The sequence below is a fragment of the Arvicola amphibius genome, chromosome 8 (genome assembly GCF_903992535.2).
Source record: "Arvicola amphibius chromosome 8, mArvAmp1.2, whole genome shotgun sequence".
NCBI classification, from domain to species: domain Eukaryota; kingdom Metazoa; phylum Chordata; class Mammalia; order Rodentia; family Cricetidae; genus Arvicola; species Arvicola amphibius.
In genome coordinates this window covers 33,325,250-33,349,245 of record NC_052054.1, presented here as the reverse complement: position 1 = coordinate 33,349,245, position 23,996 = coordinate 33,325,250, and the positions used below count along the sequence as shown (strand labels likewise).

Here is a 23,996-nt window from a genome sequence, read left to right as displayed (position 1 = left end):
TGTGCTGGCATCAGAGTGCCAAGGAGAGTTCCAAGGGCCTTGTTTGTGACTATTCAATGGTATACTTGACTGGTAAACGGCCATGGGTGTCTCTCTCCCCCACCTCATTCAATCAGAGGTGGAAAATGGAACACAGCTCTGTGAAGAATCAGCCTCCAATTTCTTGGTCAACAGTTAACTCACTAAAGGGTTGATCTTTGATATTTCTCAAGTAAATGTAATAATGAATTACAATTTCTCCTATAATGGATACTCATCCATTTCTAATATTTTTTCTTGGGGGTTTGCTCTGAACTCTGTGATTTAATCTGTGTTAATAGAATCCCTAAGAATCAAGACACTCAATCACCAGACCACCTTGAGCAAAATAATTAAAAAATACACTGCACATATTAATACTGACTTCTTTGTAGTGCTAAGGTAGAACACTTCAAAAAATCTGTCTTACACAGATGTAAAAAGTCTTAGACACCTCATTTAAAATAACAAAGCAAAACAGGCCAATCTTTCATATATAATCTAATTTCTCAAAGTCAAGTTTGACTTTTCATACATATTTGTTAAATAACAGACTACCATCTTTCCTATAAAGTAGCTGCTGCTGACTCTTATGAGTCAGGGTAGAAGAAAGAAGATGTCGCTATAATTCATTTTTCTCGTCCCCAAATGCTAAAAAGACATCATGGAATTTCTGAGATTCAGCTTATAAACATCAGGAGTGTCATTTACAGACTTGGGCTCCTAAGAGCAAGTACAAGCCTGGGTTTTGATCAAGATTAGTAATACTAAGTTCTACTGATACATGTCGATTACAATTATGACCAAAACATTCTGTTTTATCTCAAAACATAAAGTTCCCATGCTTAAAGAACAGCACTAACATATATCCTCGGAACAGAGCCAAGATGAATGCTTCTGGCCAGTACAGATTCCCAGCTCACACACTCCTTTAACAATCTAATATGATCTAAGATATTATACAACAACTTTCCCAGTTTTGTCTGAATTAGAATGCGTGTGCCTAGACTTAGGATAGTGATGCAAAGAAGTATCTACATTAATCGTGTGTGTGTGTGTGTGTGTGTGTGTGTAAATGCGTACATACTATTTTGAGGATAGTCAGTAAAACTGATGCACAGGTTTAGACTCTATATTAGAAAGAGAATATAACAAATAACAGTTGAGTGAACTTCAAAAAATATAGTTTATGGAGGCATGTTAGCCACTGCTTCCTCTTCCTCTGGTTTGTCATTTAAATCATAGTCATAAAAAACATGGAAGGCGGTGGCTTTCCCCTCCAGATAGCAGAGGACTAGTGCCAGAGGAAGTGAAAAGGTAAGAGAAAAACAAACTGACTGAGAAGCTGAGAGAAGCAGCCCAAAGATGAGGATAAGTGAAGGAATGAATGAAGGTGATGTGATGGGAATATAATGTTGAACATCTGGAGGGAGAAAGGAAACCCAGAGCTTGGGGAGGCTGGGGAAAGCAAGATATCCATCTTCATCAAGAAGGGAGGGCAAGCCAGAGGCAAAGTATTTGTAAAAGTTAAAGGAAAAGTAACCAAATTCAGAATCCTGATGGTGAGCTGATTGGAGAGTCTTCTCCTGGAGGGAAGAAGAGTCGGGCTGAGGAGGGGCTACAACAGGCTCTAAGACAGGATCTGATGTGGCCACCTCAGGGTCGCCTTGCTCAGATGCTCCACCTGTGGATGGCAGCTCCAAGCTATCTAGTGTGGTCTGATCAGCCTCCCCAAAAGGGTCTTCCTCTGAAATGTCTGACAGCAAGTCCACTTCAGGGACTGGCAGAAGGTGTGGGGAAAAAGATGAAGTACAGCAAATGAAAGGTGATGGGGGGCACATGCACACAGTCTATTTCAAGAGTAACCCACAGTTGAATATGAATCACAGAATGGTCACGTTCAAAGGAACAAGAAGGACATAAGAGAAAAGAAGATACATTAGTGAAAATTTTACTCCCAAGATGATTTCATATAATCAGTGGTTAAAAAATTAACTGAGTATTCCATATTTAAGGAGGGAAACTGGATTCCTTTTACACATATTAATGACTGAGTTTCTAACTGATGGTTAAACTTAGTTACCGACACATATATTGAATATTGAAAGTACTAGCAAAAGCTCATATAACTAGCCATTTGCTAAAAACCAAGATTTCCTTTAGAATTTAATACAAGAACTTTTGTTGTCCAAAAAGAAATGTTTCGTAATTACATATGCCAAATTCAGTAGGAAAAGCACAACAGGACTATTTTTAAATACTACACCTTCTTTTCAGTAGTCGTTTTCCTGGGTACTCTGTAAGCATAATTTAAGATTCTGACAATTTAGCATTTGAAGGACATCATGTACAACATAAATTGTGTTATCTTTAACTAAATACTTTTTAGATAAATAATTTTTCAACATGACAATCACAAACTAATTTAATGACAGGATACAAATGATTTCCTATCACTTACTGTTTGATGCCCTGTCCTGGAGCCATGTGTCTAAGACCTTTACGCTAGCTATAGAGGATGTCAGTGTAAGAACTTCTATTCTGGTAGATGCTTTAGTTACCATTCTGTGTAGCTTTACATGTTTTGAAGCCAGAACTAAACTGACACTGTAAGTCAACCAGATACGTGTATATGTGCACACACGCATGCACAAGCACATAGTGCACATATTTGTAATGTTGCATATAAAAATTGCTTTGTGCTCAAAAGCTCTTTAGTCAAGAAACTGACAATCAATTGAAGTGACTTTAGTAACAAAGTAACAAAACAGTGAGAGATTTGTGACCATCTTAACATTGGTTGCTTCTTCGGTCACTAGAGTGTATGCACAAAATACAGACAATGACAGCACACCAACCCTGTACTCACTATCCACAGCTATGAATTCTTAATGGATTTTTTCATAAAAGTTATAATTCATTTAAAATATTAAGAAAATATATAACTCAAGGCAGGGACCACATTTAAAACTGATTAGTAACAAAATATGCAAATTTCAAATTAACGGCTTTTACTACTGGTGATTCAACTGATAATAAACTAAGAAAACAGGAAACGCTAGGACACTGTTTTCTTATATTAGTATAATTGACACTGAAATACTTTACTCAAAAAAATAATCAAAACATGGTTAGAAATCGCAATCCAAAATCAGCAGCAGCTTACCCATATTTGAAACTTGGGAATTTAAACCAGCATAGGTTACAGAGTGATAATAAATTTCTCATTCTGACATACAATCTCAGCAGAGAGCCTCTGTCTAAGCACACCTTCTCAACAGTACTAGTGCTAGCGTGCCATACCTTTCCCTCAGCAAGCAGGGGTTCGGCTTTTGCTGGGCTTCTGACATCCCTCCTGCTATCTCCATCTTGTACGCTGGTATAGCTGACAGCTCCAGGGCCATGTGCTGAACCCTCTTTAGGAGGGCCAGGAAAATCCTTCATAAGACTTTGGTCCACAACACCAATCAGAGCTGATCAGAAGATAAGTTGAAATACCTGTGAATACCTTGACTTCAAGCTTTAATGAACATAAACCCTTAAACAGTCATATGTAAGTAGCTAGAACAGTTTGAACTTTGAAAATAAAAGCAAATTGTTTAAAAAACATTGTTTAAAAACAAAATCTATTAAGATTCTGAGTTTTTTACAAACTATTTATATTCATCTATTCATCCAATAAATTAGCTTTTTGAGCATGTAGCTCATCATGGAATTGACCAGTAGGAGGAGCTCTTGGACCAATTGCAACAGTCCAGCAGAATTACAAGGGAATAATCAACTGGGGTGATTTATCAGTCTTAAATCTTCCTTTTAAAACAACTAATCATTAAGATGATTTGTTTCATAGGGTTTTAAGAAATCCCCTTATTAACGTTTTATTTTCATCCTACAAGACTGTAGATTTAAGAATCTATGTATCTAAGTATCTAATATTTTTCATTTTCCTGACACTTCCGAATATCTCAACTAGGGTGTCCAAAAACCCAGCTGCTGCCCAAAAGTTGACCTTGTGCATTGCCTTGCTCTCTCTAGCACAGAGAGAGGTAGAAACCATAGCGTTGGATCAACTCCAGAGTCGGTGAGCATATCTAGTGACAAGTATCTCTAACAGAGGCACCTCCTGAAGAAAGGAACCCCACCACCACCCCAGGTCTTTTCCTCCTAATAAAAGTCCTTACAGACACACCTGTAGTTTGCTGTTGTTCCGTACACCAAGAAAAAATTGTAAACAAAAAAGTCACAGACCCAGAAGCCCTTGGAGGGAGGTGTAAGTTATCAGCTAACTCAGGATGTCCTCTTTGTCCTACAGGGTATCTAATAATCCACACCCTCGCCTGCCCCACCTCAATATGCTTCTCCCCTAGCCCTGTTTGTTGGACCAAACGATACTCTCCTACTTGCACCTATGTGCTGCAGTCAGGAACCTCAAATTCTAGAACATAACCCCTTAAAAGCAGCAAGTTCAACAGGACCCTTGAATATATTTTTAAACACGGTGAGTTTTTTTAAGCCTCTATTTCTACACCACTTCAGCCTTTAAAACTTTTCCTATCTAAATAAAATCATTATAACATTAAAATGAGCTCACATCTTATTGCTTATTTCCCACAGCTGTTTTTTGGGTGGTTGGTAAGATTTTACTAATTTTTCTATATTTACTAATTTTTCTATGTATACCCCTCTGACTTATTTTATAATTTTAGGCACCTATTACATTCACAAATTACCACAAAATGAGAAAATATGACCTAAAGGTAGTTTCAGATATACTGATGTTGAAATATGAGTCAATATAAAGTTAAAAATTACAAAACCAAGTAGACAAAATGTTGACCTCACACTTTTAAACACAGTCTAATGTGCAATAACCAACTGGTTCTACTCCCACATCACGGCAGCCACTGCCACGTAAACCACTCTGAGCACTGCAGTCTGCCCATTTCCCGTCTTGCCTTCTCTATCCATTCTCTTAGACCAAATGATTCTTCAAAGCTAACATTATGCTCTCGCATGCCATCACAGACACTAAGGATGGACCCTGCAGAGTCCGACAACAGCCTGGCTCTCCTAAGCTTGACTGTTCTCTCCCCTCAGAACTGCCTGGGAAGGTCTATGTTCTCCTCTCTTCTCATGGCAGCCTCCCTTTAACCCTCCTAGGTCTCTGAGGTCTTCCTTCCCTGACGGCATTCTTAGGTAGCACAGAACCCTGTTTGCTCCTAACTTCCACTTTCAGAACAATCGCTGCTACCCCCACTTCCCAGCACATGGTGACCTCTGGGTTCCATTTCCCAACCTCAGAGGAGTCTCACTGCTCTACAACAGCTGTTCTCGATGATTTTTATATTTCAGTCTTCCGATGTCACATTAAATGGTGCCTTTGCAATCACCTAACAATTTTTCTAAACTTTAAAGGGAAGATTATTTGCCTATCTTAAGTTGTTCAAGCCTAACTTTGAAAATCAAACAACATAGCAAGGGAACACAACACTTGTCAGCAATACTAAAGGAATGCTGATAAAAACAGTGAAGGAAACAGAACTCTGTACTGGGTCACAGAGTAGTTTTGCTTTATTGGGGAAAAAGAACTTAAGCTGTAGCCAAAGAATTCACTGGTCATCTGCTCATACACCGGCATGAAAAGCCTCTTATTTTCTCAGCAACACAATCATCCTTCTGATGACCTACCCATTGGTGAATTTCCCTGGCCAAAACACAAAGGGGAAATACGGTGCCATGTTTGTTCCTTTTCCCTGTGAAAATTATTTTCAGAAACAAATTTGGATAGCCCTCAACAGTGACTACTCAATCAAGATGGTGGGTTTCCCAAAGACGTGGAGCCGCAAAGAAGGTGCCCCAGCTGAAATGTTCTCATTAATGCTAATACTCACAACATGAGAGCTGCCCTGCCTCACATCTTAGAGCAAAAGCTGAAGGCACTGCTCCTCATGGAGCATCAACGGCAGTGACTGCATCTATCCAACACTATGGCAAGAGCAGACCTGTCAGAATCCTACACAGACTGGCACGTTGTTCAGATCTGTGCTAAGCGTTAACTGATGCCACTAAGTCACTAAACTTAAATAGTCACATCTGGAAACAGCCATTCATTTGCTTGAAGCACACATTTTTCTGGTGGTTCCTTAAAACAACCATGTACATCAATACCCACCAGAAATCCTGGGAAAAGAGCGGTGTGTACATGCACCTATTTAGTAACTTCTTTTACTAGAAAAAGTAAAGCACCATCAATTTGTGTCGATACCCCACTAACAGGACACTGTGTTAGCACAGAAATAATCTGTTTTGTCTAACTATGTAGCCTCTAAGTTGTTCAAGTTCATATTTCAGAACTATACAAAGAACAATGAAAATGTAACTTTTTGCTAATAGCAATATACAATTATAATTTTCAAACTATTTAATATTAGTATTAAATACAACCAAATGTTCAAAAACATTCTTTTCACTGAAAATTAATAACAATTTTGTTATATAAAAAAGCATTTTAATAAAAATATAACATCTCTTATAAGAAATATACTATTAATACCTAATTAACTAACAATCAGTATAAGTAATATGAAAAAGCAACATCACCTCATTTCCATGCTTCACTTCCATGCATGCTAATAAAACCACAAATACATAACTCATCTGAACTTTAACACAAAAACACTAGTACTTATACAATCTCCCCAGACAAATAAATATGCATTTCTTTTGTTATTGTTTAAAACTGTGTTTAAAATCAATCCTTTGAAGCCTAGAATGGTTTCTTGTATGCTGGAAGACAGGCAACTTCTGAAAGCATATCTTCAAATCTGAGAGAGTTGTTTTACAATTATGTGACTTAAGATTCATATGCAGCCAGGTGGATGTGGCACACGCCTTTAATCTCCCAGCACTTAGGAGACAGAGGCAGGCAGGCCCCTGACTGTTTAGGCCAGCCTGATTTACAGAGCTAGTTTCAAGACAGCCAAGGCTACAGAGTAACCCTGTCTGGGGAAAGTAGAAAAAAAGATTCCTGTGCAAACTTATTCCCCCATCCCTTCTAATTGTTAGCAATTAATAAGTATAAGAAACCAAGCCACATTAGAGATCATAATCAAATAATCCAGGAGAAACACACATTTATCCAACAGCTTATAACCATAAAAATTACATACTGATTATTCATGTATGCATCAACAGAAGGAAAACACATGGTGAAAGCAAAAACCTGAACACAGAATTATTTTCCTCTGAGAGCAACAGCATTTTCCTCACTTGGGGGTAACCGTCTAACCCTCTAGAGGATGTCTTGCAGTCTTATTAACTAGATCAATTTCTGACCCCAACAGACTAGAAAAGATGAGTAGAACACAGTATTATAAATGTGTTTACCTCCATCTAGGCTCCTCGAGACACGTTTACTAGAGGCACGCTCAAAGTGTGGCGCTGGTCTATCTATGAGGGTGCTTGCTTGGCGGGTCTGTGCCTGGGTGCGTCCACTGTAGCGGAATTTGGACCCCAAGGTCAAGAATTTGGCCTTAGGTGGCTGCTCTGGAGACAAAAGCCTACAAGGAAGAAAAGGAGAGAAAAGAAGAAGATGATAAAGACTTCAGGTACATGGCGGGGGGGGGGGGGGATGTATTTAAGATCTCACTTTAAATATTAGTCAAAAACAGTGCTACATAAGCTAGAATAAAGCATCCTTCTTATGTGGTTTTATTGATTTTTTTTCCTGTTGTTTTGTTTTTGAGACCCTAGCTAGCATCAAACTTCCTGTGCAAACCAGGCTGGCCTCCAATTCATTCACCTGTCCCTTGCTCCCAAGTGCTGGGATTAAAGTATAACACCACATCAGGCCGTATGTAGTTTTATAATAGTGATGTGTTCATAGATTTTTTTCCCCCAGCTCAATCAAAAGAGCAGCTGTTCTGAGTGCATATCAAGAGTATTTGAGTTAGTGTAAATCATTTATGTAAACACACATGTCTGAATTTGTGCTGTTAGCTTTAAGTGTCAAGTAAAAAGCCCATTATCATTAGCAATTGTTAATATTTATGCCTCTTTCTTGTAGGGGAAAACTCATCTAACTCAAGAATCTGTTCCATTAAGTAATTCTTCCCTGAAGAACAGAATTTACACAGTGATCCACAAAGATGACTAATACTCTTTTTTGCCAACGTAATTCTACTGTGTAAACCTTGGGGTCATAATGCATGAATTCAAACCTTAATCATAATTTCAAGAGATACACACAACGGTGTATGGCAGTGGCTCTGAGACTGCGCATTCACCTTGGACTGTCTTCTGATGGGCTGAACGGGGCAGTTTCTCTAGCTAGCAATACTGCACAACAGCACCTCAAACTGCTCTGCAAGAAAGCAGTCACTTACAGAAATAGGAGTAAAGTTGCTGGCAAACTTATTGGTGTAGCCACTGTTGAAAAAAATACTCTCTGGTACGTCACAATGACCTTTCATGTCTAAGAATGAAGTCCACTCTCAGAGACCAGTGAATGGAAAGAGGACGTTTAAAGACCATCAATCACGATGGGCACGATGGAGAAGCAAGCACTGATAGCCCAAAGAGAAATCTCCAAAGATAATTCTGAAATTACAGACGGAATGTCTGTTTTATGGCGCTATGGGAGATACACCACTTTAAAATGTTAATACATTTTCTGCTTCTTCTATGAAATAAATTTACAACAACTGAAAAACTTTTCATTCTTCAGGCAACAATTTTGAAGAAAACTGAATTATCTTTCAGGTGTTTTCCCAGCTTTCCAATTACTACTTTATTTTCTGTAACTTCCTATGGACCTGTGCGAGGACCTATGCACTGTGAGCGCTTGCCTGTTTCCTACCGTCGCCTTTTATAGTCTCTCAAGTCTAGACATGGCCAAACGCACATCTTAATGGGTTCTTGTTCGGTTTTGTTTGAGGGTCTCACTACGTTGCCTGGGCTGGTCTCAAAGCAACAAACTCAGGTCTGTCCTGCCCTGTACCCTCCCCCCTCTTCCACAGTTGGGACCACAGGTAAGTGCTTTTTTAGTATTCTCCTTCCTGGTGTCACAGGGACGCAGCCTTCAGAAGTCAGTAACTTCTGTGTTCTGTGTGCTGGAAATTTAGCAAAGGGAACTTGCTGCAAGCCCTGTGACCTCTGGCCCATGACTCAAGTGCTGGGTCTTAGCAAAGCATTCAATAGTGTGGCTTTACAAGGAGCTTTAGAATGGATCGGTTTTGCTGTATCCCCCATACTAATTCAAAAGGTAACTTTTCTCATTAGCATTTAATATAGAAAGGAATGCTACACAATCAAATTTCTTCTAATTTATTTTCTGTTAAGGTACTGGTCAGCCAACTGGTTACTATTTAAATATCTATCAAAATAACTGTCCATTAAAGCATTTTTGCAGGAGGTATTTTGTAAAAATATAAATTAGACATACAAGGAAAATAAAGGGTAAGTATCTAGTACAATTAAAAGAAAGAAAAAATAGTCAAAATGAATGGTGTTCTTTATTTATTTCAAATGGGATGAAATACTTTATCTGTTTGGTACTAATAAACCAAAGCATTAGCTTACAGGCAATTTTCTAATGACAAATTTTGAAGTAATTCATTTGTAATTAAATAGAAATTAATACCAAAACAAGAAAAGATTAAACACTGGGAGTTTTCTCTAAGATAAATTTTTGGTGACTGAAATGTAAAATAATCTTCTAAAAACTGCATGCCAAGGCACAACATATTTTAGTTAAATAGCTTAATTATTTTTGTTTTTGGTATTATTTTATTTTACACAGCAGACTGCAATAAGACCTGTGTCTTCATAAAAACCTATTAAAGCAGTGAATTACAAGACATCTATCATATTAGCACTAATGATATGAAAACTACGAAAGGAACTTTCATGGACATCAAAAGCCTTAAGCAAAATGATCTAATTAAAGATATGCCAAAAATGAATTCAACTTTTATAAATTTGATTGCTTAGGTAGTAAATTACTGTTTTAAATTTTATAAAATTCTATTATTATAAATCAAATATCATCAAAGCTATCTGTGAGGAATACAGGAACCATTATTAAAAAGCCTACACGTAAATTACTAAAGTAGTACCCACGTACCCACAAAGTTCTCTATAATGGAGCTGACAAGGCGGCAAGTGAATCCCAGCTCCTACGAGAACCGAGCTCTGAGAACAGGAGGCGCTCACTGCAGGCAGACAGCACGGCACAGGGGGCACCCAGATGAACACCAGGCTCCATATTACCTAGGTTTAGATTCCATCTCTACCTGTTACTCTCGATACGACCACCATGCCTTGTCTGTTCCTGCTTTTCCATTGTGTCTTGAGTTGTAAAGATTAAAGTAATCTTTGCACAGCACTTACAACGGTGGCGAGCTTTATGCTGCAACCAGCAGCTTCATTATCACATCTGTGCTCTGGTAACATTAGTATATCTGATTGGTTATCAATTAAAAGACCAGTTTACATTTAATAGTTCAGTCTGCAAGTCTGGCAATTTTATAAAAATTAATTTTCACATTTCATAATAAAAAAGCATCATGAAATCCACTGATCTGACTTAATGTTCTACAAACACATTAGGATTTCCAGGCTAAATATGCTACTTTATATAGAACTGCAAGTGTCACATAAGACACCATCACCAAAGTCTTCACAAACAGTCTACTTTTAAGTGAGCTCTGTAGGACAGGCACGTCACAGAAATCTCTGGAAGGCACATAAGAGAGAGAGCTGGCATAGAAGACAGTGAGGCCATCAGGTCCCACCTCTGCTCAGGTGTCGGGCTGCTGATCTCCTTTAAAGAAAGGCACCTACCTCTGAGAATCCAATTCCTGCAATGTGAAGCAATCGACTGTGTCTAACAACAATAATTCCTAGCACCTGTCATTTCCAACAGGATCCTTACTGTTGCTATCATTACTTGACAGCAAGCCTGCTATCTGTTCAGTCTAGACCTATATGACAGACAGGTGATATCTAGTTATATATAAGTTAGGCCCAAGCTTCTTCAGGAAAACCTGTTTAGGTTACCAAGAAACATTATAAACTTTTCAAGGATTTCCATTATTAGTATAACTAAGTTAGACAGATTCAAATATATGTTGAATTATGTGTACTCTAAAGTTGTGTATTAGAGTAGTATCAAAATAAATATTTTCTATTTCACTATAGAAGCAGTCATTTGTCTTAGCTACAATTGGCTTTTTATTTTAAAAAAATATTGTTAATGGCAATGATGCTAATAAACATTATTATACACCAGAAACAGATTATGTTTGCTTCATATGTAAAATCTCATTTAATTTTGAAAATGAACCCATAAGGAAATAAAAGAACCCTTTATTAGCACAGGGGTAATGGAAGTAAAGCAGAGGATAAATGACTTATCATCTGCCAGTGTGTGGCAGAACAGCATTCGATCCTAAGTCTTGAGAAAACTCTTCAACCTGTATGGCTTTGTAGACCACAATGACAAAAACAGGGGAGATGAAAATAACCAAACTACTTGTGAAATATTTACCCTCAAAGAAAAGTTTTAAAAAGGATAAAAAGGAGACAGCACACAAGCCAGAGTTTGGGATTGAAGGAAACTGAGGGAGGAAGGTGTTTTTATTGTTGCTCTGTTGGTTTTTGTTTGTTTATTTGAGACAGAGTCTATCTCATTGTGTAGATCTGGCTAGCTTTGAACTTTGAACTCACTGTGTAAACAAGGCTAGTCTTGAACTCACAATAATCCGCCCAGCCTCTACTTCTCAAATGCTGAGATCAGAAGAAGCACGGGGGCTCTTTGGGAATTTTGTTTGTGCCTTTTTAAAAAAGGAAGATGTGGGTGTGTAACTGACCAAGGAGGTCAGAGGCATCTATCAGAAATTAAATTTACCAAGCTGAATCCTTTGGGGAGGGAAGAAATAAACAATCAAAGAAAAGCAAAAAATGTTACTCATTCCTTGAAAAGATGGTTAAAAAATGAAGGTGGTGAGCTGAAGTGATAACAAATTAAGAGATAAACAAAGGTGGAGCACTCGTGACCCACACTTTCTACAGTGAACGCACTGTGAGGAGAGGCTGGTATGGAAGGTTCTAGAAGACCGTGAACCATTCGGATGACAAGGGAGGTGAAAGGACTGGCTGGCGAGAAGCAATGATCCAACTTATGCTGGATATTACTTCTCTTAAACAGCATTAATTCACAAGGTTGTGAATTAATTAATTCACAAGGTTGTGAATTAATTGAGTGCTGCTTATCAAGTTAGCACTGACAACACGGGGACAGAAGTGGTCACGTCGTCCAGACTGACCCAGTAGCAGCACACTGGGAAAGTTGGTTTGCTAGGAAGACAGGGAGGGACTTCAGGAAGTTTAGATATTCTGGACAAAACAACCAGCAAGAGCAATGTCAGGGATCAAGCTGACTGACAAATGTTCAGCTGGAACCTCCAGCTCAATCCTGCTGGGTCCGGAAAGCCCTCCCCACCTCCCTCCCTCTCTGAACCCCACCCTCTCAGAAAATCTCCAACAAAGAAATGGTGCCAAAAAGCCCAGTTCCGCATTCTCTAGGACTGCAGCGGCTCCTATCCTGAAGCTGCCAACCGCCCAAGTCCCCACCTACAGCGGTCAGCTTTTGACCACATTTGAGCTCAAACCCAGCTTATGGAGAGAGAACATATCATCGCTCTTCACCTCTAGGCTATATAACCTCTCTGCTTTAGTTCTAAAGCATGGCTTCTCCTGCCTCGGATCTGGGGCTGGAGAACCAACCCAGGTGTAAGCCTGTTCTTTTACTTTTTCAATTCAGCTTGATCTGGCTTACTGTAGCACGGCTGGAAAAACCTATTATAGCAATACAGAAAACTTACTAAGAAAGAGGTTAAGTCCAGAACATCTGGTATGAAAAAAATCTGAATTATAACTGAAGACAGAAAGGATGGCAGCAGGTGGGAGTAGCATGGGGTAGTGGAGGAGAGAAGGTGGCAATCAGAATGCATATCTAAGCAGCAAAGCATGGCCTTGGACACAGAAACAACCAGCAGGAAACAGGGCCTGAAGGAGAGCACAGACACATCTACCTACTATCCTTCCACCTAACTGGACAGGGTACCAAGGGCAATTCCACAAGACTGTTTAGAGTTACCTGTAGAAAGTGTGATGCTCCACACATACTTTCCATAACCTTTTAGCGGCCCGATGGTTTGGCAATTTGAATCCAATGGTGCTCTCAAACTGTTCTGGCTGAAATAAATCCATAAGACAAAAATCAGCCTATGCCTAAAGCACTGGCTACATGCTACCATAAACACATTCAGTCATTACTGTCAGAAATAATTATTCTTTTAGGAAGAAAATATTAGTTTATCTGTAGTCAGACTGTGATACTGTTTCTATGAAAAGCAAGAATTAACTGCCCAAGTGAACTGACTTCTCAGTGCCACTAAAACACACTCCACCACTTACCTGAGAAAATGAGCTCCCAATGTGTGGGGGGGGTGGGAGGTGGGTCACAAAAACATCCCTTTCTAATGAAAAATCTATTGGATGTGTATGTCAGCAACAAGAACGTGTGTAAGTTATCATCAAGAACCATGCAACACTTTAGTGGCAAGAATTCATTAATCTCTCCTACTAGTAAAGGAGTGTGTTAGCTATATCAAGAATACAAGACACTGCCTACCTCTGCTGGTCTAACTTTAATGTAGAAATTACTGCGCTTATAGGAGATTTTCAGGATCTTCGGCCAAGCAAAACGATTGATTCTCAGCTTGTCTTTGTAAATGAGAAGGCCATTAGAACACACACCCAGCTTGATGTCCACACCTTCAGAGTCCTGCCAAGTATAACCCATTGAGTTAATGACAAAAGTTACATAGACAGAGGCAAAACAACCCTCAAGTGATTGAAAATGTCAACATGTTAGTATTTAAATTTTAGTGACAGTACTTAAGCTAATTCAAGAGTAGAACATACTGATACTAAATGATTCATCTTCCGGAATTGGGTTGAATTTGCAAAGAACTACAGAAATACCATTTAAAGGAAAAATAATCTGCAAATATTCAATTTATACATTTTCAAGTTCTGCAAAGAGTTAACAGGGAAGAAGGGGGAAAGACCCACATTACGCACCTTGAATATAACCAAAGACAAAATGTTTCCCCGGAGAAAGATCAGCCCTTATGGACAAACTGCTATCCTACTGCTATGCTAGCTGACAGCTGGTAAAATTATACCTGTATTTTGCAAAACACCAATTCACAGAAAATTTCTCTTCTGGGCTGCGAGTGTTGAAACCCCTCAATTCTTTCCAACATTTTCAACAATAAGGGCTGACATGCAGTTCTCATTAAGCATGCCTTCAGCTGCAAAGGACTAAAGACAATTTCTGAATTTATTATTCATTTTCTTTTCCCAGAGATTTAACTTGGAATAGATAATATGGAATAATCACAAACCTGAAAAGGTTTTATTTAGCCACATAATATACATAAAAAGCAGAAAGCAGGCAGCTTAAAGAATGTTTAAAAAGAAGGAACAACTTTTCCTCATATTTCATGGTGCTCTTCAGCACCATGACATGCACAAGATGTAAGACATGCACAACATTCAAAGCACACAAGCAGTTACTCTCCAGAGGGCAGATGATCTCAGTCAAGACAGACAAACTCAACACTACTCAGAGTTGCACACAGTCGAGGAAACCAGTAACAACAAGGGGTAAATTTCCACATACACAAAGCAAAGACAAACAGCAAATTAAGTCTATGTTCATGATGTTTTGATGGTGCCATTACTAAAAATGATCTAACATAATCTACAGTTTTTTGGTTTCAAAATAAAAGTACAGCATAGACAACTAATAATAATTCCATTACCCGCTGTGATACTTAATTCAAATACAAATACACAAATAAAATTACATTACACCACACTGAGCAGTTTTTGAAGCACTGGGATGTCGATTTGGCGACTGAGCAGTTTTTGAAGCACTGGGATGTCGATTTGGCGTAGCCAATACTACACTTGCTGCAAAAGCCTGATGACCTGAGTGCAATCCCCAGAACCAAGTAAAGGTAGTTAGAGAAATTCAGCTGCACATAGTTGTCTCTGGCCTCCACACGCACCGTGGAATGTGCACCACAGCATATGCACGCCCTCTTACATATCAAATACGTAACACTGAAAAAATTCTAAGAACTTAAAATAGCCAAAACTCTATTCTCTGATACTCTGGCAGCCTCAACTCTCTCTAGGTATAGCAGATAAAGCTGGGTAAGTTAGGCATAGGTGCCCAAACTAGGTGGCACCAAACTCAAAGTATGTTTTTGCCAAAAGCATCACTACCCCTGACCAAAGGGAGAGGGCACGAGATGGCAGAAAATGGCATGTTCCCACCATAGTTAAGAAGGCAGCATTCATTGCAAACACTAACAAAGCCAGCTCCATCTAGTGTGAAGAAATCTTCACAAAGGACAAAGAAGTATTTCTATTTTACTTAAAAAGAAGCCTACCTGCATTCAAGCAAATCGGCGGAGGTTTGGCTGACTGACATAGTTGCTCTAAATTACAGAATTACTGACAAAGAGAACGAAGTGAAAGGAGGAAAAGTGTTTCTTCATCTCCCATGTCTGAGCTACGCCATTCGGCAACAATAAAAAACAGCTGACTACAAAAACTACCTCCACTGATAGGCAGTGGTGGTGCACACCTTTAATCCCAGCACTCGGGAGGCAGGGGCAGGCAGATCTCTGGGAGTTCAAGGCCAGCTTGGTCTAGAGTGAGTTCCAGGACAAGCCCAAAGCTACAAACAGAAACCCTGTCTCGAAAAAAAAAAAAAAAAAAAAAAAAAAAAACCCTCTGCCCTTCAGAAAACGGCCAGTGTGAAAGGTGTTTGAGATGTTAAAGGGTTTTTGTCCTAGATCAAGGAGAAGGAGGGAAGGAGGTTAGGGGTTAAGTACACAGGCTCCTCCCTGTGTGGTCACATCAGCTGGCTGATTCTAATAGTGGTTCCTCTGAAAACAACCCCCTCCAGACCAGCTTTCTGCTGAGATTCTGGCAGCCACTCTGCCTTCCACACTTCAGAACTAGAGGGTGCAGGAGGGCTACTAACACCATCTCAGGGTACCTGCTACTCTGTGCTTTCATGCCGCTTTGTCAGGACTTTCCACGCGACACTCCTGAACCTCTCCTAACCGGAGTTTGCTATCTTAATGCCTCAAAAAGGAAGAAGAATGTGAGTTTGAGGTAATGAAAAATGTTATGAAGATAAAATTTTACATGGCACATTCTTTAAAACTGCTACAGGACTTCTTTCCATAAGCCACAAATATACTGAATATTAACTTATTCCAACAGATGACAAACAAAAAGAATAATGAGTGTTTTTACTGTTCTGCCCCTAACTGTACAGCAAACCTGACATTATATCCATGATCAAGCTTACCTTTTAACACTCCAATATTAGAGAAAACAATCCTGATCCTTTGTAGTCATTCCCTAAGAACTGGCTTTTACTTAATGATCTACAAAGTAAGGAAAGAGAACAGCTGCATACAGTGAAGGCTGTAAGGTGTAGTCACTGGAAGAGTATTTGCCTACTATGGCTAGGGCCATGGGTTCAATCCTTAGTCTTCCCACCCTCTGAAGAAAATTATATAAAGCAAAATTAACAGAAATTAAAGAAATAAAGATGGGAGAATCTCTTTGGTTCCAAACCTATCCTCTCTCATCCTTTGTTTCTTCGATAATCAAAAGAGGAACCGAGGGAAAAACAAAAGCACTCCAACATCAGAAAGATCAAATATGCTACCTCGTAGCATTTATCAAAGAGTATTAAGCAGAGATGATAGCCAGCAATGGATAACATTAGACAAGTCATTCTCTTTACTATTTCATATATTTATAAAATAAATACATTCAAATTTCGAAAAGATAGTATAAGTGAAAGCATTTTTTAAAACTTAAAGGTCCGGCACTTTAAACATGATGTTAAGAAAGACTATTCACTGATCTGAAAGAGGGAAAAACTGCAAATGTAAATAAACTGCAATAAAAACAACTAAAGTCAGATGTGGTAGCACACACCTTTAATCCCAGCATCTTGGGAAGAGAGGCAAGTAGATCTCTGTGAGTTTAAAAACAGCCTGTTTTATATACCAAGTTTCAAGCCAGCCAGAGCTACCTGAGAGAGGCCCTACTTCAAAATAAAACTAACAATGACATTCGGAGTAAATCTTATTTAAAGAAGCCTAAAATCGCCAGATGGTGGCTACACACATCTTTATTCCCAACATTCGGGAGGCAGAGACAGACAGATCTCTGTGAGTTCCAAGTCAGCCTTGTCTACAGAGCTAGTTCCAGAACAGCCTAGGCTACATAAAGAAACCCTGCCTTAAGAAACCAAAGAACACTCGGGAGGCAGAGGCAGGGAGATCTCTGAGTTCAAGGACAGCCTGGTCTATAGAGTGAGTTCCAAGACAGCCAAGGCTGACATACAGAAAAATTTTGTGTCAAAAGCTGAAAAAAAGAAGAAGGAGGAAGAAAAAGGAAGGAGGAAGAAGAAGAAAGGAAGGCGGAAGAAGAAAGGGGGGAAGGAGGAGGAGGAGGAGAAGGAGGAGGAGGAGGAGGAAGAGGAGGAGGAGGAGGAAGAGAAAGAGGAAGAACAAAGAGGTGGAGGGGGAAGGAAAAGGAGGAGGAAGCAGAACAACAACAACCAAAGAAAGACAATGAAGCCTAAGACCTAAAGTCCTCAGAGGCTGAAAAAAACAAAAACAAACAAAAGTAATAAAATAAGTGGATGGATGGATGGATGGATGGATGGATGGATGGATGGATGGAGAGATAAAGAATGAGAGAGAGGTGGATAGATAGATAGGGATGGATGGACAGACAGACAGACAGACAGACAGATAGATGGAGATAGACAAACCAAGCAAGAAAATGCATCAAAACATTAACTTTCTACAGAGATTCAAGTGATTTTCATTTTCTTCTGTTTGGCTCTATTTTCTATGCTAAATTTAATATACTATTTTACAATAAAAACATTTTAAATAGGGGCTGGACAGATGGCTCAGCGGTTAAGAGCACTGGCTGCTCTTCCAGAGGTCCTGAGTTGCAACCACATGGTGGCTCACAACCATCTGTACTGGGATCTAGCGCCCTCCTCTGGCGTGCGGGCACACATGGAGGCAGAATGTTGTATACATAATAAATAAATAAATCTTTAAAAAATATATTTTAAATAAAGCCACGAAAGATAAAAGGGTCATTTGCAAATACTAAGTATAACACAAAATCAAGAACTACTAATCTGAGGCCTAGAAAGGGAAGATATTTCTGGGTGGGAGCTTCCTGGAGGCACCTATAATTACTTCTTGAAGGAGGAGGGTCATCTGTATATCTGTTGTTTCATTAGTTAATCAATAAAAAAAACCTGCTTGGCCTGATAGGTCAGAACATAGGTAGGCGGAGTAGACAGAAGAGAACTGTAGGAGGAAAAAAAGCAGAGTCAGGCAGACACTTCAGACAGTCGCCATAGGCAGTCGCCATGACTCTCCTCTCCAAGATGGATGCAGGCTAGAATCTTCCTGGTAAGCCACCACCTCATGGTGCTACACACATTACTAAATATGGGTTAATCAAGATGTGAGAGTTAGCCAATAAGAGGCTAAAGCTAATGGGCCAAGCAGTGTTTAAAAAAATACAGTTTCCGTGTAATTATTTCGGGTGTAAAGCGGGATGCAGCAAGCAGCTCCTTCTACAACTTCTGACACTTATGTGTGTGACTGCAGGACAGGGAGCATCTCTTGGATGCCAACTCTGGACAAACCAAACCTGTCTATCACTTTCCCTCTCCTCCTCCTCAAGTCTCACCACTCTAGGAAGGATCGTGAAGCCAGTTGCATCTGCCCAATCAACCCCACCATTTCTATCACATTTCTGTCTCCACTGTTCCATTTATGCACTACTTCTCCAATTAGTCTGTGGAGCTTCATGACCTGAAGCCAGGGCATGCCTATGTGGCTTCTGGCCCTTTCGTGCTTCAAGATCTGCTTCCTCAACCAAAAACAAACAAACAAACAAACAAAAGAGGTGAGGAAAAGACAAGTAGCCAAGACAGGGGCAGCTGGCCTAGCACAGTGGTTGTCAACCTTCCTAATACTGCAACCCTTTAAAACAGTTCTTCAAGTTGTCCTGACCCCATCGTGAAATTATTTTCGGTGCTACTTCATAACTGTAATGTTGCTACCATTATGAATGTCTGTGTTTTCTGATGATCTTAGGTGACCCCTATAAAAAGGTCCTTCAACCCCCAAAGCGGTCACAACCGACAGGTTAAGAACCAGTGGTCTAGCAGAAGCTGGGACACAGCATGAACCAGAACTGCAAGGTAAGGAGTAAAGGCTACCAAAGGCAGTTTTGTGGCAAGAACTCTCAAAGGGGCCTTCATTACAGCACCGGCGAGAGAAGAACGAAGGAGGGAGAGGACAAGCGATTCCCACACCAGGAATTCTGTTGAGTCGTCACCAGGAAATAGTAAAGACCCTCAATGGAGGCAAACAGCCTCTTCCACAATGAACCAGGCCTTGCGAAACTAGAGATTTCCTAGAACTTCAGTCACTAAAGTGGAATAACACTATTCCCACTGAATTTACAATACCTTGGCATGATGCAGGTCAACGCCATACATGGAAAGCCTCTTTGCATTTTCTAAGAACTGAGTATCAGCTTGTGCTGGAGATAAGCCCCTGAGAATCAAAAGAAACTATGTTACCAGGAGATGCAAACACGCCCAAAGCAGATTAAAAAGTGTGTGGGATTGGAGAGTTGGGAGTGTACAGTGACAGCCAAGCCTGTAGTAAAGTGGAGTAAGCAGCAAGCGTCAGCTCTACCTCCACCTTTCCCATTACAGGCATTCACTCTTAACCTGCACATGTCAAGGAGGCAGACTTCTACACTTACCAACTCTAACCTTAAAATGGTGCTTTCCATTTTTCTCACTGAGGAAAGGCCTGGGCAATAATGGGTACAATATAAGCTAACGGGTCTCTGACCCAACGGTCTTCATTTCCAACATAGCATTTTATACCAAGCAATTCAAATCTGAGTGACAGAATAAATGTGTATTGAGTAGAATTTAAATACAGAAATAAAAGTCAAATACTGATCTTTTTCATTCTTAAAAATAAAGTCAAAATGTATTAAGGCCCCTTAAGCATTTTAAATCTCTGAAAGTTATTCAAACAATTTTAGTCAATATTTAATAAAATTGTGGCTTTGAAAATTTTGTAGCTTAGAGAGATTTTTAAAAACCCATGTAAAACTCCATATTGACAGAAATATCAAAGTATTCAAGGTATACATAACATTCAAGTTATTTAAGTAACCACCACTAAAACCAAAGGAACACTGTCTGTGGCTTGTGGGGACAGCTGCACACTTCGGCTATCCCATACCCATCACCATCTATACTTCTAATTCAAAACCAGATGCTTCAATTCCTTACTAGCATTTTAAAAATATTTTCAAAACACATATACACTGTGCTTTGATATCATCTATCCCCACTACCACCCTGACCTTCTTATAAAATACAGTAATAAAGACACTAATAAGCAGAAGAAATGTCAAGTAAGTGCAAAACCAGTGTACACAAGTCTACTTCCTGTGTATCTCTTAAGGATAGGCCAGGACAGAGAAGGAAGTGTCATATGGGAATGCACATTAGTCTGATAAAAGGAGTTTAGTTTCGAGAACATAATCTCCGTGTTACAGTAAGAAGAACAATAAAAGAGCATCTCAAGAGCTGCAGGTTATATCTATCAGTTCTGGGCAAGTTCCAGAAGGATAAAGTAAATAAACTAAAAACTTGTCCTTGAGCATCGAGTGAGTATTACAAACTATGTCTACCTGTCATCGCATTGATCTCTCCAGCTAGCACATCAACAGACCTGTGAGTTTTATGCAGTTCTGCCACCTTTTCTTCCATCTCCTTGGTCTGGCCTGGGGCAAATTTGAAGTCACTAAGATCGATACTGTCATACTCTTCTGGGTCATAGTCTCCATGTTCAGCCTGCAGTGTGTATGATCCCAAGAGAGCATGAGTCACAAAGGAACAGGGCAGGCGTCCAGATGCGATGTCCTGCCTCAGTTGAAGGCACAAGAAATATCTGTGAAGAAGAGGAAGAGAAAAGGATGGAGAAGAAACATTAGTTAACACCCTCAATTCCTAAATTTTAATATTCCACTGCAAACATATGTTGATACTGGAACTATTTATATTCACAGCAAAAATAGCCTTTCTATAATATGAAGTTCTATTCTGCTCCCTGAGCTCCTACACAGGTGGCTTGCCTACCAAACTAAGTCTAAAACTTAAGAGACTAGACATTGTTTCTTGTTGTTGTTGCTGCTTTTCAAGACAGTGCTTCTCTGTGTAGCACTGGCTGCCCTGGAACTCACTCTGTAGACCAGGCTGGTCTCTACCTCAGAGATTCACCTGCCTCTGCCTCCAGAGTGCCGAGATTAAAGGAGAATAGATATCTTGACAGCAATCATTTATAAGAAAAAGTGGGTGATGGAGGAGTGTTTATGTGTTACTTTCATTATTAATAAAGAAAACTGCCTTGGCCCTTTAAGAGAACAGAAAATTAGGTAGGTGGAGTAGACAGAACAGAATTGTGGGAACAAGGAAGTAGAGTGGGGGAGACGCTTCAGGCAGTCGCGTGGTGAGGCTCCATGCTGCTCCTCTCCGAGATGGACGCAGGTTAAGATCTCTCCTGGTAAGGCACACCTCGTGGTGCTACCCAGATTAACTAAATATGGGTTAAAGGAAGATATGAGAATTAGCCAATAAGAGGCTGAAACTATGGGCCAGGCAGTGTTTTAAAAGAATACAGTTTCCGTGTAATTATTTCGGGTGTAAAGCTAGCTGGCGGCTGGTGGCGGGACGCAGCCCCGCCGCTTCACACTACAGATTGGCGCTCCAACGTGGTGACTAAATCCACTTAAAAACCTGAAAAAGCTTTAAATAAAGGAGAGAGAGAGTTTAACACAGCTTTCTGCTGTTTGCCTGGACGTGCCGTAGAGAGATTTTCTGTTTCTGCAATAGCGGCAGAGAAAAAGCTGAGTCATTTTAAAACGCGGCTTCCTGGTGCTGTGCTGCCAGTGCAAATTCTGGCTATAAAGCATTTCAGTGGCTTTTATGGACTGGATGTTTGTGTGCCTGCTTGGGATCGGGAAAAAAAGTACTCTGAGACCATGCCAATGGCTCACTGCTCCCCGCCTGCACCTGGGCAGATGGCAGAATCAGGCTTAGGCGAGCGGGAGAACATGGCGGATTTCTGCCGCCATACAGGGAGATGTTTTCAGACTGCACAGTGCTCTGCGTGTCAGATTTGATTGTAACTTGGATGAAAAGAGTTTCTGTGCCGCACACTCAGTCTCAGAATTAAAGTGCTGAGTGTGGCTCCTACCTGGCAGCCCCAGAGCTAGCAGAAAATGGTACGTCCTCCATTTTGAAATTGGAGAGAGGTGGAGCCAACATTCAGAGCAGCATGCTGCTCTGCAGCTCAGAGCTGCAACCGATTCAGAGTCATAAGCGGCTCCACCATGTTGGACTGGGCGTGGCAAGCTCACAGTACCTGTTTTTGACCTAGGAATGTCACAGCTTAGAGTCTTAAGCGCTTAGAAATGTAAAGGCTCAAATCAAACAAGTTTCTCGACAGTAAAAAAATTACAGATTCACAATAGAAAAGATTCAGACATAGAAGGCCTTTAAATGGCTCACGTAGGCTTAAAAGAGAGAAAAAGAAAATATAGAGAATAAAGTTAATGCCTTAAAAAAAAAAGGTTAAAGTCTTTAAAGAGACAGAATATAGATAGTTATAGATTAAAAGAAGTAAAATGATAGAGTAAAAATAAGCCACGTAAAAATGGAAAATTCACAGAGAGTCTGGATTATGTATTTTGTTGTGTTTTCTTTGATTTTTTTGACTGTAAAGGAGCTAAGTACAGAGAGACATTTCATTATATGGGCTGCCAGGCTAGATCAGAATGGACATCTTAACGGTATGACTTCAGGATTTGGATCTAAGAACATGATGCTTTGGAAAAGAGTTTCTTCTTTTGTTTTCACAGAGGACGAGACTCTGTGGATTGCTTCTATCCCAATATGGTATGATAGACCACGCCCTCCTGAAAGGTTGCTGTGAACATCTTCAAAAAATTACTTCACTCAACTGCCAACTGAGAGGAACCTAGCACACAGGTTACACCATGAAAGACCTAAATAACAGCGCCCCCATTCAGCAGGAAGCAGTTTGGAGAGAAAAACTGCGCCCATTTTCCCAAATATTGTTTATAAATGTTCTTTTACATTTAAAGGGGGAGATGATATAGATATGAATTTGCATTGGTATAGATTTTAAGGTCAATTTTGTTATATGTATATGTATTTCTGATCTTGATTAAGCTATTGTGATTGTAGTTCATTTTAAAAATTGTAATGTATAATTAGGAAATATAGGTTGTTAATGGATAATCATTGATAATAGTTAAGCTTATAGTCATGTTATTAGATTTTCTAGATATGTAGAGATATATTTCAGTTAGATAGACATTCTTCATATCTTTCAAAGACTGCAGAATATGGCATTTAATGTTTTAATAACTTAGGGTTTTTCATGACAATGAGACACGTCTGCTCCTGGCAGCACCAATCTATTTCGAGAGGAAGATGGGCATCGAAGAGGCTACTTATGGAGTTTGTTAGCCATTTGGGCAAGAAACTGCTCTTGGCTGGACTGTTCCATAAACTGGACACAAAGAACCCGCAGAGAGAGGACTGCTGAACTTGCCTAAAGGTGAGATGGTCTTTCGGGGTTCAGATTCATGAAAGAGTCTGCGAGACGTTCTGCAGGACACAGCAGAAAGTGACTGAACTGTCTTTGGAATTT

At 39.7% G+C, this 23,996-nt stretch overlaps 1 protein-coding gene across 13 annotated transcripts in view; it reads right to left on the bottom strand.

The window, feature by feature from the left end:
- Epb41l2 (erythrocyte membrane protein band 4.1 like 2) overlaps nucleotides 1–23,996 on the bottom strand; it is a 176,504-nt gene that overhangs the window by 27,734 nt on the left and 124,774 nt on the right. For all 13 annotated transcript variants that reach the window (XM_038338552.1, XM_038338550.1, XM_038338556.1 and 10 more), the window contains 6 exons: nucleotides 20,991–21,209; nucleotides 19,700–19,787; nucleotides 13,715–13,867; nucleotides 13,178–13,275; nucleotides 7,405–7,577; nucleotides 3,322–3,491 (listed from right to left, as the gene is read on the bottom strand). In XM_038338552.1, the coding sequence (XP_038194480.1) occupies nucleotides 3,322–3,491; nucleotides 7,405–7,577; nucleotides 13,178–13,275; nucleotides 13,715–13,867; nucleotides 19,700–19,787; nucleotides 20,991–21,209 (901 nt within the window). The remainder of the gene's footprint in view (nucleotides 1–3,321; nucleotides 3,492–7,404; nucleotides 7,578–13,177; nucleotides 13,276–13,714; nucleotides 13,868–19,699; nucleotides 19,788–20,990; nucleotides 21,210–23,996) is intronic.